The 15,768-nt window shown below is 50.1% G+C and overlaps 1 protein-coding gene and 1 long non-coding RNA gene across 5 annotated transcripts in view; one reads left to right on the top strand and one right to left on the bottom strand.

The window, feature by feature from the left end:
- Positions 1–14,820, bottom strand: part of LOC102153190 — a 35,158-nt gene extending 20,338 nt beyond the window's left edge. The window contains exon 1 of one of the 2 annotated variants that reach the window (XR_005359597.1): positions 14,559–14,820. This is a non-coding gene — a long non-coding RNA (uncharacterized LOC102153190). The remainder of the gene's footprint in view (positions 1–14,558) is intronic. The other variant, XR_005359596.1, reaches the window with a different exon arrangement.
- Positions 14,821–15,574: 754 nt separating this feature from the next.
- The window catches only part of MPRIP (myosin phosphatase Rho interacting protein), a 154,730-nt gene continuing 154,536 nt past the window's right edge, over positions 15,575–15,768 (top strand). For 2 of the 3 annotated variants that reach the window (XM_038537131.1, XM_038537132.1), the window contains exon 1: positions 15,589–15,741. In XM_038537131.1, the coding sequence (XP_038393059.1) occupies positions 15,619–15,741 (123 nt within the window). In that variant the 5' untranslated portion in view covers positions 15,589–15,618. Of the gene's footprint in view, positions 15,742–15,768 lie in introns of all 3 variants that reach the window. The other variant, XM_038537130.1, reaches the window with a different exon arrangement.

Genomic DNA, 15,768 nt, shown 5'->3' with positions numbered 1-15,768 from the left:
ACTCAGCAAGCCTCCCTGCTCTCTATAGAACCTTCCTGAAAGAGAGAAGGCTTCCTGACTGGCTGTCCTGGAGGGCAGGTGGACCCCACCCTCCCAGCCAGGGGCTGCCCTCACTCCCTCTGGCTCTCCACCATGTGGCCAACGGCCAGCCACCTCTCTCAGGCAGGTTTCCTGAAAAGCAGACTCTGAAACCAGGATTTGAGGACCAGTTGTTTTGTGGGGAGATGGTCCCAGAAAGTACCAATAGGAGGGTGAGGAAGTACACTGGGGAGGGAGGGAGGCTGATGCAAGGTGCAGTAGTGAGTAAGTTGCCACTCACCCCCTTGGATCCCTAAAGAGTTGGGGGCATACCTCAGGTCTTCTGCTATGAGGTCCAGAGGCTGGAGACTCACTCACTAACTCAAATTCCCTCATTAATATTAACTCTCAGAACTTCCATCCTCCCTCTCGTGGTGGCACAGAGGGCCAGGGACACAAGGACACACGGCACACAGGCACAGAGGGCCAGGGGCTGGGCAGGGACTGTCTGCTGGGACCTCTGGAACAGCCAGAGTCACTGAAGGCGAGTCCTGGCCGAAGCATTTATCAGCAGTGCAACATCGAGCAAGTCACAATGCATGTGTGTTAAGTGGGTGAAGGAACCAGAATGTCAACTCATGACAGAAAGAGCTAAGTCTATTGTTCCCTGGTCTATCTGCACAGCCCAGCCCAGCATCTGGCACGTGGAGCTCTTAGTAAATATTTGTGGAATAAATGTCTCACAATTTGTGGTGTAAATCTTTCATTATTGATAATGGCTACCAATTATTGAATACTTCCTCTGGGCCGGGCACTGTGCTAAGTGCTTTATGCCCCATTTTGCCTCTTGAGAACTCCATTGTTAGAGTAGTAGTATGATCCCCATACTGGGAAATGATGGCCCAGCGAGGCAGGACAGGTGCCTGACCAGGGCCGCCCAGCTCAGAAGGAACAGCAAGATTTAAGCTAGCTCCAGAGCCTGTATTTCTTTTTTCATAGTCACTCGTTTTTTAGAAAAATTACGTTCTCTAATGTCCATGCCCTAAAGTGCATGAACCTGACACGTACAGCTCAATGAACATGTACGTGCACAGGTATGACCACTCCCTGGCCCAACTCCCAGAGCAGGTCCAGCAGCCCAGTAGGTCACCCCTTCCCATACACGCCCTCTTTCACCAGAGGTGGCTGCTGGTCTTCAAGCACCACAGATTCCTTTGTCTCTTCTTGAAATTCTTGCTGATGGATCCCTCTAGTACGTTCTCTTCTGTCTCCAGCTCCTTGTGCTCAACATTGTCCCTGAGCTTCTTGTTGTATTCATCAGTAGCTTATTTTTTACTGTTGAGGGTGAATGGGTTTGTGAATATACTATGGTGTGAAAATACCACATTCCCATCTCCAGTCCTTGTCTATTACGAATCAAGCCACTGCGAACATTTTTGTACGTTTCTTTTGGTGGATATAAGTGCCCATTTCTGTTGGGTTGATGGCCAAGAGTGGAGTGACTCAGTCACTGGGCACACGTCTGTTTAGTTGTACTACTCAACAGTTTTTCATAGTGCTTGCACCCATTGGAGCCTGTACTTCTAGCCATCACGGTACAGTGTCATCTGGCCAGTCCAGACCAGGGCCTGTGGAAGCATAAGGGATTTTGATGTGCTCTCTTACATGGAAGGAGATTATAATCAAGGAGAAGAGATGAGGATCCTGTACCAATAACCACTATGCAAACCAGACTCTAAGGGCCAAAGGTCTCTTTTCTAGTACAGAATACTTCATAGTTTGCATTCAGAACTTCATTTCCCTCTCGTAACACCCTACTAGGGCTTGGGGGTGGGTATCATGAACCCCCTCCTTTTGCAGATGAAAAAATGAGACCTGCCCAAGGTCACAGGCAAGAGTGGAAAATCTTAGATTCTCTGAGCCCTACCATGTGGTTCCAGAGTGAGATCTGGTGCCCCTCACAATTCTGAAAGCTGTTTGGGGTTCTGTGTAAGAGCGAGAACAGTCTCCGGGTGCCTGGGTGGCTCTGTCAGTTGGGCGTCCAACTCTTGATTTCAATTCAGGTCATGATCTCTGGGTTGTGAGACGGAGCCCACATCAGGCTCTGAGCTCAGCACAGAGTCTGGTTAAGATTCTCCCCCTCTTTTTCCCTCTGCCCCTCCCCCAGCTCATGCTTTTTTTTCTCTTTCTCTCTCTCAATAAAATTTAAGAAAACAATCTTAAAAAAAGAGCAAGGAGGGAATCCCTGGATGGCTCAGTGGTTTAATGCCTGCCTTCAGCCCAGGGCGTGGTCCTGGGGTTCCAGGATGGAGTCCCGCGTCGGGCTCCTTGTGTGGAGCCTGCTTCTCCCTCTGCCTGTGTCTCTGCCTCTCTCTCTCTCATGAATGAATAAATAAAATCTTTAAAAACAAACAAACAAACAAACAAACGAGCAAGGAGGGTCTGGGACCACACTGCGTGCGAGTCCTGGCTCCCCTGTTCACTATGAACTTGGACAAGTTACTCAGGCCTCAGTTTCCCCATCTGCAACATGGGGGTGATGACAACTTTCTCCTCAGAGAGTTGTGTGAGGATTAAATGAGTTAGTGCCAGAACAGTTCCGGCTTTGTGCGCTCTAGATGTTATTTTTAAAATCTGTATCGCTTTTTTGCTCTCCCATTATAAAAGTCATGCTGTGTGCAGTTGAAAGATCAGATAGTGATGGGGACTCTGTTTCTCATTCCTGGAACTGCTCAGACATCTCCAGAAGGAAGGATCCAACTTTCAACACTTTCACTAGCCTCCCCCTCAGCTTGGACAGTGCCACCTCCAGGTGGGGCCCATCAGGAAGGAACCCTGGGGATCACTCACAGTGAGCCCCATTGCGTCCAAGGGGAGGCTGCCCAGATCTGCCCAGCTGCTGTAAGCCCAGGGCATGGCCAAGTGTACCCAGGAGGGCAGGACTGCCTGCCCTGTGACAGTGGAGCCACATGCATGCTCAGCGCCCGGTCTGCCAGCAAGGCCTGGCCAGTGCTGTGATGGGCACACCTTTCAGCTGTGCCCCTTGCCTTAGCTGTGTGACCCTGGCTTGCAGTTTCCGCCACTGAGCAGCACAGCAAGCGCCCTTGAGCAGTGAGTGGTCTTAGCTGAGGACTCTAGGCAGGAGGGGGTGCCTGGGTGGGGCTGGGCAGGAAGCAGAGGCCTGAGGATGAATTGAGAGCCGTTATGTGGAAAAGGCAGTGTGCCTGCAGCCTCACCCAGCCTGGGCCTCTCCTGTGTCCTTACCAGGCCTTTTGAGTGCAGGACTGCTACAAACTGCCTGTGCAAGTGACCTTGCCTCTGCCAGCTTGGGTTTCTGGCTCCAGCCAACAGGAGGGCAGGCAGACTGTAACCTCCCAGAGCCATTGTAGGTACAGTGAGAGCATGCAGTAAGGTACGGCACATGGCAAGCTTTGTACAAACGGTGGCCACCAGATGATGCTCACCTGGGCCTCCCATTCATTCTGGAAACTTCACAGGAGCCTCTACCACGTGCTAGGCACAAGTTCAGACTCAGTTTCCAGAAGGAGACAAAATAAACAAGAACTCTATCCTTAAGGAGTTGACATTCTAGCACAGAGACAAACAAAGGAAACTCCAGAGTAACAATGCCCGTTAGTGAGGTCGGGGTCCTGGGGGAAGAACATTTCAGCAGAGAGAAGGACCAGTGCAAAGATCCTGAGAAAGAATGAACTTCCAGCATTAGAGGAACGGACCACTCTAGGGAGTGGGTTCCTCGTGGCATTCTTAGGGCCCTGGGGTGTTCCCTCCACTATTAAGGCACAGCTATACCATCAGCGTTTTTTTTTTTTTTTTTTAGAAAGGAAGATCTTCCTAACATCAAACCAAAGTCCTTCCTATCACAACAAAAGCCCAAGCCATCTCTTTTAGCACCCCCTCACCCCACCCAAGAACCAGAGCAGGCTGGTTCCTCCTGCCTCTGCCTCACTAGCTTCAAGATAACCATCATGGTGGGGAAAGTTAATGAAACACCAATGACCTAAAGCATCTTCCCACGAACCCAAGGCAACAGATGGTCCTATCTTATCAGACTTGGGACGCAGTGAGAGGGGCAAAATCCTGTAAAAGAAACTGGACCTGGAGCGCTGAGTGAGGCCTGGGGAACCGGTCTGAGTGCTCCATACAGGGACTGCAGCCTGTGGGGGCAGGGTAATAGGTGGGTGGTACTAACGAAGGTGTTCACATCAGTGCCCAGTAACCAAAGGAGGGAAGAAAAGGGAGCTTGGGAATCAAGCAAATCTTAGCTTCAGGTATGGCTTGGTCCAGCACTCTAAGTTTTGGGTAATGGCTGGTGGCTCTCCTGTTCTCCCCTTATCACTCAAATTGCAGTCACTTTCCTCTCTGTAACGTGATGGCATTCTCCTAGGTCTCCTTCCTTCCATTCTTGCCAGCACCACCCCCATGAATCCATTTTCTATACATTTGAAAAACCATGTCACTCCCCGGCTTAAACAGGCCCTGTCCATGGCAACCTGATGCCCTTAAAATAAAACAGAAACTCATTATCAAGGCCCCAAGGGCCCCTGTTAACCTCGCCAACCCCGTCTGGCAGTCCTCTCTCCTCACTGTTCTGTTCCTTGAACACACGTCATTCCTACATGGCAGACTTTGCACCTGCTGTCCCCTCCTGGCACATTGTCATATGGTCAGCTCCTTCTCATCAGGACAGCTCAGTTGTCACTGTCCATGCCCTCCAACCTGGTAGCTACTCTGTTCATGCTCTCACTCAGCACCAGCTGGTAGGATTTTCTTCACTGATGAAGATGTCCTCTCCCGGTGTGGCCCAGCACCATGTGGCCCATACCATACCCCCCAGTCCCACGTGTCTGATGAACACCTGAAATGTGGCCATTGAGGTTAATGAACTTTTGATTTTACTTAATTGAAACTTAAATACGGCTAGTGGCTACTGTACCAGAGCAACTCTAATCACAAAGCATACTTTTATTTCCTCTCCTTTAGCATGATTTGACATTATCTTGTTTATTGTCTGTCTCCAGAGTATGAGCTCTGTGAGGGTTAGGACTGTGTCTGTCTTGTCCACCGTTTTATCTCCAGGGCTAAGAACTGGGTCTGGCTATGGTAAGTGCTTAATATATACTTATAGAATATATGAATGAGTGAAAAATTGAATGAATGAATCCTATGGGCTGTGAATTCTGGAGCTACCCAATTCTCTGAAGGCAATGCTAGTTCTGCCTGCGACTTCCTGTGTGATCTCAGGTCAGGATCTTGCCTTCTCTGGGCTCAGTGTCTTCATCTATAAATCAGGGAATTAGACTAGAGGGTCTCTAAGGCCCCTCTGGCCTTAAAGCTCTGAGGTGTAGCTGCTTCTTTTACTCTGCTCAAGCTGCTTCCTTGGTTCCCCACCCTTCCCTTAACCTCTCAAGCTACCTCATAGGAAGGATGACCGGACAGGCTTCCTGTACCAGGAGCCTATGTTTGGGGAATGATCAAATCAGGCTGGGTTGCATTCATCTCCTATAAACAAATGGCCTTCAGGCAGCACTTGTGGGAGATGATGAAGTGGTAGCAGGCTGTGGGGGCTGTGTCCTGGATCAAAGACTCTGACAGCCAAGGGCAGGGGAGGAGCCAGGCCGAGGCAGGCTGGCGGCTGCATTGTGTGTGCGAACTAGAGGTGGACTCTGGGGTCTTCCAAGCCTGACCCCTGCAGCTGGTCCATCCACTCTTGCCCTTCTCACCCTGTGCTTGGGGTTCAGGGGCTGGCAGGGGTGCTCAGACCCTGTGTGCTTCTTACAGCAATTTATACGAACCCGGCACAGGGAATCAAGAAGCTGGTGCTGATGATAAGTGACTCAAACCCTGACCCCCAGCCCCAGCATCCAGCGCTCACACACACACACACACACGCACACACATATACTCAGCCAAACACAACACATAGCTACAGATGCTGAAATACACTCACATGGAGGCAGGGACACAACCAAGACACCCACACATACAACACACATGCAAGCAAACATGATTTAGCTGAACAGAGTAGACACGTACATACCCCTGCCCAGTGTAAACCCATAGGCAATCCCACGGAAACACAGATAAGTGGGCATCGGGGCCAACCAGATGGTGTGGCTGCTCACAAGCAAACATAAACACGTAGCATCATTTCACATTCTTGCAACAGATGCAAAGACATATGATTCTGCACAACACACATGTGGCCACAGACCTGCGGATAAACATACCAATACCACGGTCATGCCTAGACACATGCTCAGAGATTGTCAGCCCCACCTGGACATGCATCCACATGGATGCCCAGGGAGATGCCATACCCATAACACATGCACACACATGCACGCCCACAGAGCGGCTGCCCACACGGTGACCTGGTGAACCAGCGGGTCAGAACCCAGGCATGCAGGCACGGAGCAAACCTCCACCCCTCAGCCCAGCCGCACGCAGGCCTGCAGGCCGGAAGAGTGGCCGCCTCTCCCTGGCCTGGCCAGCTGGCTGGTCTCCAGACCCTGGTGCAGACAGTGAGGCCAAGGCGGGGGCAGTCCAGCTGGTGGCCTGCATTGCCTGCCTCTTCTCCTTGGCTATGTGACCCTGAAGGACTCTTTCCCACCACTGAGTGGGCCCTGGAAATGTGTGTAACAACCTGGATTCTAGTTTCTTCTGGAAAATGAGAGGATCTGTCAAGACCAGTTCCAAGTCCTGTAGGCCTGCAACAGGCTTGAGCCACAAAACCACCGTCCCTTTCAGAAGGCCATGAGCATTCCAGCTCACCCAAATCAGTGGTCCTTACTTGCCTGGCCCCTGAGGCTGCAGTCCTGGAAATATGTGCTTTCAGACTTTCATTTTCCCGCTTGTGTGTGTATGTGCTTGTATAGCCACTCACGTATATACACAACCTTGCTAGCACATTTTTTTGTGTGCTAGCAAGCCCCCCAAAATGGGCTCATTTGGCAGAAACTGAATGAGACCACACATAGACTTCCCCTCGACATATCACAACTACATTTCTATTTTTTCTTTTTAAAATATTTTATTTTTATTTTTTTAAAGATTTATTTATTCAGAGAGAGCGAGAGAGAGGCAGAGACACAGGCAGAGGGAGAAGCAGGCTCCATGCAGGAAGCCCGACGTGGGACTCGATCCCGGGTCTCCAGGATCACACCCCGGGCTGCAGGTGGCACTAAACCGCTGTGCCACCGGGGCTGCCCCATTTCTTTTTTTTTCTTAAGATTTTATTTATTTATTCATGAGAGACACAGAGAGACAGAGAGAGAGGCAGAGCCAAAGGCAGAGGGAGAAGCAGGCTCCATGCAGGGAGCCTGATGTGGGACCCGATCCTGTGTCTTCAGGATCATACTCTGGGCCGAAGGCAGGCGCCAAACTGCTGAGCCATCCAGGCATCCCAACACAACTACATTTCTGTGCTAGTAAATATTTACATTCCAGTTAAAAAAAATTCTATTAAATCTTCTAATGATTTTAGATTTATGACAAAGAGAGCAACAGAGTTCCCATATACCCTTCATCTAACTTTCCCCTGTTAGCATCTTATTTATACAACCATAGTCCATTTGCCAAAACTGAAAAATTACCCTTAGTAAAATATTATCAACTATGCTATGGACTTCATTAAGATTTTGCCAGTTCTTCTACAAATGTCCTTTTCCTGTTCCAGGACCCCATACAGGTCCCGTGTGGGATTAAGTCATTTCCTTCAGCCTCTCTGGGCCATGACAGTGAGTCTTTCCTTGCTTTTCATGACCTTAACTGTCTTGAAGAACACTGCTTGGGTATTTTGTAGAATGCCCCTCAATTTGGGTTTGTCTGATGTTTTTCTCATGATGAGACCAGGGTTATTTTTTGTGAGAGAAGAGCATAGAGGGGAGGTGCCTTTGCATCAGATCGGGAAATAACTGATATCCATAGGATTTATCACTGCTCATGCCAAGGTTGAGGAGCTGGATTTCTCCAGGGTAAAGTATCGTTTTCTCCCTTCTGTACTCCATTCTGTAGACGTCAATCATGAAGTTCTTGCCCTCGGAAGGAGGGAGACAAAGTTCCACCCATTGAAGGAGGAGTAGCTACATTATTACAACTTGATTTTATTTATTTTTTTAATATTTTATTTATTTATTTATGAGAGAGAGAGAGAGAGAGAGAGAGAGAGAGAGGCAGAGACACAGGCAGAAGGAGAAGCAGGCTCCATGCAGGGAGCCCGACACGGGACTCGATCCCGGGACTCCAGAGTCACACCCTGGGCCGAAGGCAGGCGTTCAACCACTGAGCCACCCAGAGATCCACCACAACCTGATTTTAAATGACAGGACAGCATTTCATTTTATGTATCTGCCGTTATTTACTTGGCCAGTACCCTAACGTCATGTTTCTTTCTTTTTTTTTTAACATCATGTTTCTACGGCTTTCAACTTTTCCTTGTACCAGCAAAGCTGCAAAGGACAACACTGGAGCTCAAGCTCAGATTCAACAAATATTTTTCAAGCAACCTCTCTGTAACAGGCATTGCACACTCCAGTGAACAGTATCTGTGTACCTCTTTCATTTTGTTTTCTTGGAAGAAATTCATGGGTTGGCATTGCTGGGTCAAAGATAAGCACATTTTTAAGGCTTTTGATAAGTATCATTAAACAAACCTCCAGGAAAGTTGTACCAGTCTACTGTCTGAATTGACATTTTTTCTTTTTCAAACTTTTTCCCCCTTATTACAAAAATAAGTCATGTTTTTATGAGATAACTGGAAATTACTCACTGGACATTTGATGATATTAAAGAATTCTTAGTGTTTTTTTTTTTTTTTTAGGTATGATAATAGTGTTGTGGCTACTTTTAAAAAATAGTCCTTATCTTTAGAGGCATGTGTTGAAGTATTTATGGAAGAAATGATATGAGTTGGGGATTTGCTTCAGTATATCATGGGAGGGGAGAACTGGATGAGGTTTACCTGAAATGGGACTTATCTGAGCGGATTGTTGAAGCTATTGGCATGCTGCCCGTCAACATCAGACTCTCTCTATATCAGTAAACAGCCAAAAGTTTGTTTAAAAAGTTTTTATAGACCATATAAAGTGATAGCTTAGGTGACAGTTCCCATTCTTTTATCTCCCATGGTTAATTACAGCAGTTTGGTGCATGCACCTCTAGACCTTTGCTATGCAGATGCTAGGTATATTGCAGATACATATACACTTAAAACAGGAATGAGCTACCACTGTACACACCATTTTCCCACTAGCGTTTATTTTTATTTTTTAAAAATATTTTATTTATTTGAGAGAGAGCACAAACAGGGAGAGAGGCAAAGAGAGAGGGAGAAGCAGACTCCTTGCCGAGCAGGTAGCTCAATGTGGGGCTCCATCCCAGGACCCTGGGATCATGACCTGAGCTGAAGGCAGATGCTCAACTGACTGAGCCACCCAGGCACCCCTCCCACTAGCATTTAAACTTCACCATATTTTGCAGATGGTTGGCAACTTCAAAACGCTCTCATTCCTTAATAGCTTGGTGGCACTCCCCTGTCTTAAAGAACCATAATTTATTTATCTGATGCTTTAATGGTGGATAGATGGCACATCTCCAATTTTCTGCTCTTAAGAACAATGATGCAGTGAACATCCTTGTACATAATATATCTTTGTGTATCTATGTGAGTACTTCTACAAGCTTTCTAGAAGTGGAATCATTAGGTTAAAAGGCGTGCATATCTAAAATTTTAATAGAATGACTAAATTGCCCTTGTTGTAGACTTTGTATTTCTAATGTATGACATTCTCTTCCAGAACATATCTCCGGACTATTGTCATTTGGTGCCTGCAGTAGAAAAGCAACATAGAGTCACAGCCAGAAGGGGTCTCTAAGATCTTCAGCTTTTGCTTCCAAGGTAGCCACCTGAGCCTTCTCATCTGTAAACTGGGAGTAATATTAATCCCACCTGTCAATTGGGGAAGGGCTAGGAGGCTTTTCTCGATGCTCCATTTGTACCATTGTAATTAAAGTATATGCTCATTTGGGGTGGCATGGGGGACACTGATGTAGGATGAGGGGGGAGGGTACAAAGACCCCCACTAGGCACCATTTGGCACTGCCAGAGATAACTTCAAATGGGGATAGTTGGGTTTAGTGAGGTTCTATGTGATGGATACCCAGCACCCAGCCCAGAGCCCGGCACACTGCCAGTGCTCCACACTCACAAATTCCCTAAGAGCTGACATGATGGCTGACAGGAGCTACACCAGAACCAGGAAGACTGACTTTTTTGAAAGACTGGCCAGGCCATCTGGGCCAATGGCAGAGTTGAGAAGTTCCCATAGAAACCATAGTATAGCTTGCAAAGCCTAAAACATTCACTATCTGGCTATTGATGGAAAAAAACTGCCAACCTCAGCGCATGAGTTGTAGGCATAATAATAAATATAGTTTTTAAGTGCTTACTATGTTTCTGGCACCATTCTGAACATGTCACGTATATAAATTTATTCAGTCCTCACAGTAACCCTATGAGGTAGATTCTATTTCTGGTAGCTAGTCTCAAAGATGGCCCTAGTGAACCACATCTCCTGGGATTCATGCCCTTGTGTGGCTTCCTCCCACAAGTGGGACAGTCTTGCAATGACTAATAGAACACAGATGTGACAGTGTACCAGTGCCAGGCTTAGTCTTTAAGATGACCGGTGCTTCTACTTCCTCCATCTTGGAACACTCTGGGGGACGGAGAGATGGCACTGAAGAGATGTGGGGAAAGGCCACGGGGAAGAGAGGAGGCTCAGAGACTGGAAGAATAGGGAGTGGCCAGATGGCCTGGTTAGGGGGTTATGGACCAGCCTGGTGACCATCTGCACTTGCATGAAACACCCCCAGATCAGACCAGCAGAACTGCTTGCTGAGCCCAGGGAGCTCATAGAACTGTGAGAGGCAATCAAATGGTTCAGCCACTAGTTCTGTAGGGGTGCAGTGGTTTTCTGCAGCAACACCCACCTGAGACATGATCTCTACTGGGACTCTCCCAGGTCTGTCTGAGTTCAAAGCCTTTTCCTCTCCACTCTGAACTAGTGGTCTGTGCCCCTGCATGGACACTGAGATCCCACAGAGCTCTTCCAGATGCCGATTAAATCAGAATATCTAGGAATGAAGGCCCACAGTAGGTATTTTTTAAATCCTGCAGGATTTGAGAAACAAGGCCCTATCCACCATTTCCAAAACTTGCCTAAAAACAAGAAATGCCTGGCACATTTTTTTTTTTTAAACAGATTCCTGAGCTCCAACAGATACACTGATTCAGAATTTCCATGGGAGCACCCTGGTAAGCTGCAGAGTTAACGTGTTCCCCCAGGTAAATCTTATTATCAACTGTAGAAGAAAAAAGGGAGAGAGGCAAGCCAGCTCCCAGGTTGGAAGGACTGTTTGGCAGTTTCCTGTTAAGCATGACACCAAACAACGCAGCTATCCCCCTTCTGTTGGGTGTTCCCAACAGAAATGAGTACTTACATCTGCCAAAAGGCACGCATGAGGATGTCCCTAAAAGCTTTATTCACAAGGTCCCAAACTGGAAACATCCCCAGTGGCTATCCACAGGAGCATGGCTAGACGAATTGTAGTAGGGCCACATAACGGACTACGGGGTAGCAGTGAGAAAGCGTGAAGTAGTGACAAAGACCACAACACAGATGCATCTCACAGGCCTACTGTTGAGTGTGAAAAGCCAGGCACAGAGAGTGTAGGTTCTACTTGTATACAGCTCAAGGACTGTCCAGACTGACCTGCAGTGATAGGGATCAAATAGTGGGTATTTCTGTGTTTGTGTCTATGTGTGGGAGGGAGGTTCTAGAGCTTGATGAGAGAGTAGATAAGTGTGTGCTCTGCTCCCTCCTAGGATGCCATGCACACAGCAGGACTTACCCTGCATTTGGAGCCTACTCGAGAGGCTTTCGCTTGCTTGCTCCTGTGTTTATTGCTTATTTGAGACATAAGTTATACACCGAGACGTATATATACAACAAAGGGAGCAATCTTAAGTATACGGCCCAGTGAATGTTTACACATTTACGATGAGTATCTGGCCTTGTGCAGAGTGCTCTTCTGGGCTCCTGGAAATGGAGGCCAAGGCTATAAGACTACAGATCCTGTTTACTGTATGGGTTTTATGATCCAGGGTGGGATATATGACAATACGGTGAAGAATAAGCTTTCATTCATTTACTCAGCACATGCTCTGTGCCAGGTACTGAAGTTAGTCCCAGAAATGCAGCAGAGATCAAGATCCAGCCCTGCCCTCATAGTACTCAGAGTTCTGGAGAGCGGCATAATGAACAGTTAAATACACTTATTCCAACTCTTAAATACTTCCCAAATTCATTCTCCCATGGACCCTGGCCTAGTTCAGGCCCCTACTGTCTCTACTCTCTGGGCTTATAGTAGCTTCATAGCCAGCTGTGTTTCTAGGCTTCCATCTCCGACTCATTCTCTAGGCCAACAGCCCCTATGTAAGTGCTCAATCTAAAAAATTCAGTTAATGGTTCCCTGTGTTAACGGTGTCAACCCTGTAGGCTTGAATCTTCATCGAGAGGGTCTATACCGTGACCACAGGCAAATTCTTTAAGTTCCCTGAGCCTCATGTGTGCATTCTGTAAAATGGAGGTAAAATAATAACAATAAACAAAATACCACCACTACCACCACCACCACCAATTTCCCTGAGGAGGTTGAGGTATAATCTGTCATAACAGGTGTTCATATAGCAGGTGCTAAACCTTTGCTCTCACTGCTTCTCTGCACTACCTAGTAATGTCAAGGTGCTTCTATACATGGACACACACCTTTGCTTTAAAGGCCCTGAGCTCCTGGTAATCCTTCTCTCTGGAATGCCTTCCCTCTACCTTCTCCTGGTTGGGTCTTACTCAACTCAGGACTTAGCCCAGGCACTGCCTCCTCCAAGCAGCCCCCCCCCCCCGCCCCCCCAAACTGCATATGGAGCCGAGTGCCCTTGTCCGGACCCCCATAACACCCTAGATTGAATTTGTCTGTTTGCCTCCTGTTTCTATTTGTCTCCACTTGCTCACGTGTGTGAGCTCTTTCCGGGCAGGCCTGAATCAAAGGCTTCTTTATACCCCCAGCTGTGGACCCTTCCTGTTCAAGGCAGGTGCTGGATGTGTCCACTGACTTGAGCAGAACATGCTAAGCATTTTCTTAAGGCAAGTGGCCTTTGAGTTGGCCTTGAGGCACTGAGAGGACTCTAAGAACTCACTTTAAAATAAAGTATACATGCGCACAATACCAAATCCAAGAGGAACAAAAGGGCTTACAGTGAAAATTAAAAGTAGGTCACCTCTCAACCACCCAGCACCCCTCCCCAGAGGCCACCATTGGTATCAGTTTCTGAGTACTCTGCACAGGCAAGAATGGTCTGTCTCCTCTCCTACACACACACTTTTTTTATTTCGCAAAAATTCGAACCAAGAGAAAAGTTACAAGAATAGTGCGATAAACACTTTGCCTAAATTCGCCAATTAACATTTGGCCACATCATGCGAAATATTTCACAAGCATTATATCATGTAATGCTCACAACCGTATAATCACTCCCAATTTTGTAGATGAGGTAACTGAGGCAGCAGGCAGGTGAAGGGACTTGCCCAAGGCCACAGAGCTAGCAGGGGTGGGTGGAGCTGGGCTTCCCCCTGAGGCTGCCACAGGACTTTGATCCACCTTCCTTTGGCTTGCTTTGGAGGAAAGCATTTTCTCACACTAAGTTGAAATCCACCTCCCTGGGATACTCCCCAGATGATCAGTGGAAAAGTACACAGCTCTGGAAGCATTTGCTACTTCTCCTAAAACCTTCCCATTCCCTAACAACAGCTGCTGTCGCTGCTGTTAACACATGCTTCAATGTCACCTCCTCTGTGAGGGCTGAGTTAACTCACCCCACTGTTTAAAAACTCCCGTGGCCTACTCCAGGCTGCCAGCAGGATGACATTTACACTCTTGAGCTTGGAATCCAAGGCACTAGGTGATCTGGCCTCAGGAATCCCTTTAGCCTCATCCGTCCTGCTCCTGCTTCCCCGTAACCTCCACCGCCAGCGGCTCTCAACCTCTCACCATCTGCTTCAATTTCCCCTTCTCCTTGAAGCCGCCCCTAATTTCCCCAAAGAGTGCATCCTCCCCCCCATCCTCCCCCCCCCCCCCCCCCCCCCGTTCTGGGCTCCCGAATCTTCTGCCTGTATCTCCTTTTACAGTCTCCCCGGGGCGGTCTTTTGGCCATGGGACTGGACAGTAGGAGGATTGGAGTGACAGTCTGGCCCCGCCTGCACAAATTATTTCAGGAGTCTGAGCTTCAATTTCCTCAAACACATAATGGGGTTGGGGGGGGTGGGGGGGTGGGGGGCGGAAGAATGCCTAGCTCAGTACCTGGCATTGAGTCAGCCTTCACTAATCTCCCATTACAGAACTGACAGCCCTTCGAGGCTGGACACTCTTAGTCATCCCTTGAAACTCTACCTCTTATGTCTTACCTTCTCTGAGCCTCAGTTTCCTCATACGTAAAATGGGGATGATGACGGAGAGGCTGCGAAACTTAAACGAGCTAGTGGATATCGAGCACTGCGAGCAGTATCCAGCCCCTATAAATAGCGCCATGACCACTACAGCGCGGGGGCGCGGAGCAAGGGGGCAGGCACACAGTAGGTGTTTCATTAATCCGCTCAGCGCCGGGGCTCGGGCGTCCGGAAAGGGCGCGGGGCAGGCGCGGTTTGCAGAGCCAGCCGGAGGTCGGCTCCGCCCCTTCCCCCCGCGGGCCCCCGCCCCCGCCCCCGCCCCTGCAGCTGTCAGGACCCAGCCAGCTCCGGCGCCAGTCCACCAAACCTGAACGTCCCATCCCGGCGCCCCCACCTTCCTTCGCCTACACAAGTTACCTTGCGCCCGGCCGCCCTTTGTCCCCGCCCCCGGCCTCCATTGGCCAGGGGTTTCCTTTGTTAGCCGGAGCGCGCCTCTCCCATTGGCCGGCAGGGCTGCCGATCGCGCGGAGGGCGCGGCCCCGCCCCGCGCGCTGCCCCTAGCCTCCCTCCGCCCCCGCCCGCCCCGCCCCGCCCTGGGAGTGCGCGAGGCGCTCCGCTACCATTTGCTGCGGCCGCTGGGCGCCGAGGGCAGCGGCGGCGGCGGCGGCGGGGACCGACCCCGGGGACCGGCAGCGACCCGGCGCCTGAGAGGCGGGCCGCAGCGCGCGGAGGCAGCGGGCCCGGGAGGCCGCGTCCATGGGCCCGCGGCGGCCGGGCGGCGGCTGTGCGGCCGGGCGGCGGGGACCGCGCGCTCTGTGAGGGCCCGGGCGCGGGGCTCGGCGCCGAGCTGCCCCGGCGCCGTCGTGCGAGGAGAGGCCGCCCTGACCGCCGGGGGCGCGCTCCAGCCGCGGCCCGGCTGTGAGGCGGCCGGCCGGCGGGGGGATGCCGCGGCGCCCGCGCTGAGCCCGCCGTGCATGGTGCCGCCGCCCGCCGCCCGCCGCCCGCCGTCCGCCGCGGAGCGCGCGCCGGGCCGGGCCGCCGGGCCTGTGCCGCCGCCGCCGCCGCCGCCGCGCCGACCATGTCGGCGGCCAAGGAGAACCCGTGCAGGAAATTCCAGGCCAACATCTTCAACAAGAGCAAGTGTCAGAACTGCTTTAAGCCCCGCGAGTCGCATCTGCTCAACGACGAGGACTTGACGCAGGTGAGCGGGCGGGGTCCCGGGGCCGCC

Source organism: Canis lupus, chromosome 5, assembly GCF_011100685.1.
Source record: "Canis lupus familiaris isolate Mischka breed German Shepherd chromosome 5, alternate assembly UU_Cfam_GSD_1.0, whole genome shotgun sequence".
Classification (NCBI taxonomy): domain Eukaryota; kingdom Metazoa; phylum Chordata; class Mammalia; order Carnivora; family Canidae; genus Canis; species Canis lupus.
Note: the sequence above shows the minus strand (reverse complement) of the source record. Positions and strands in the feature narration are given on the sequence as shown.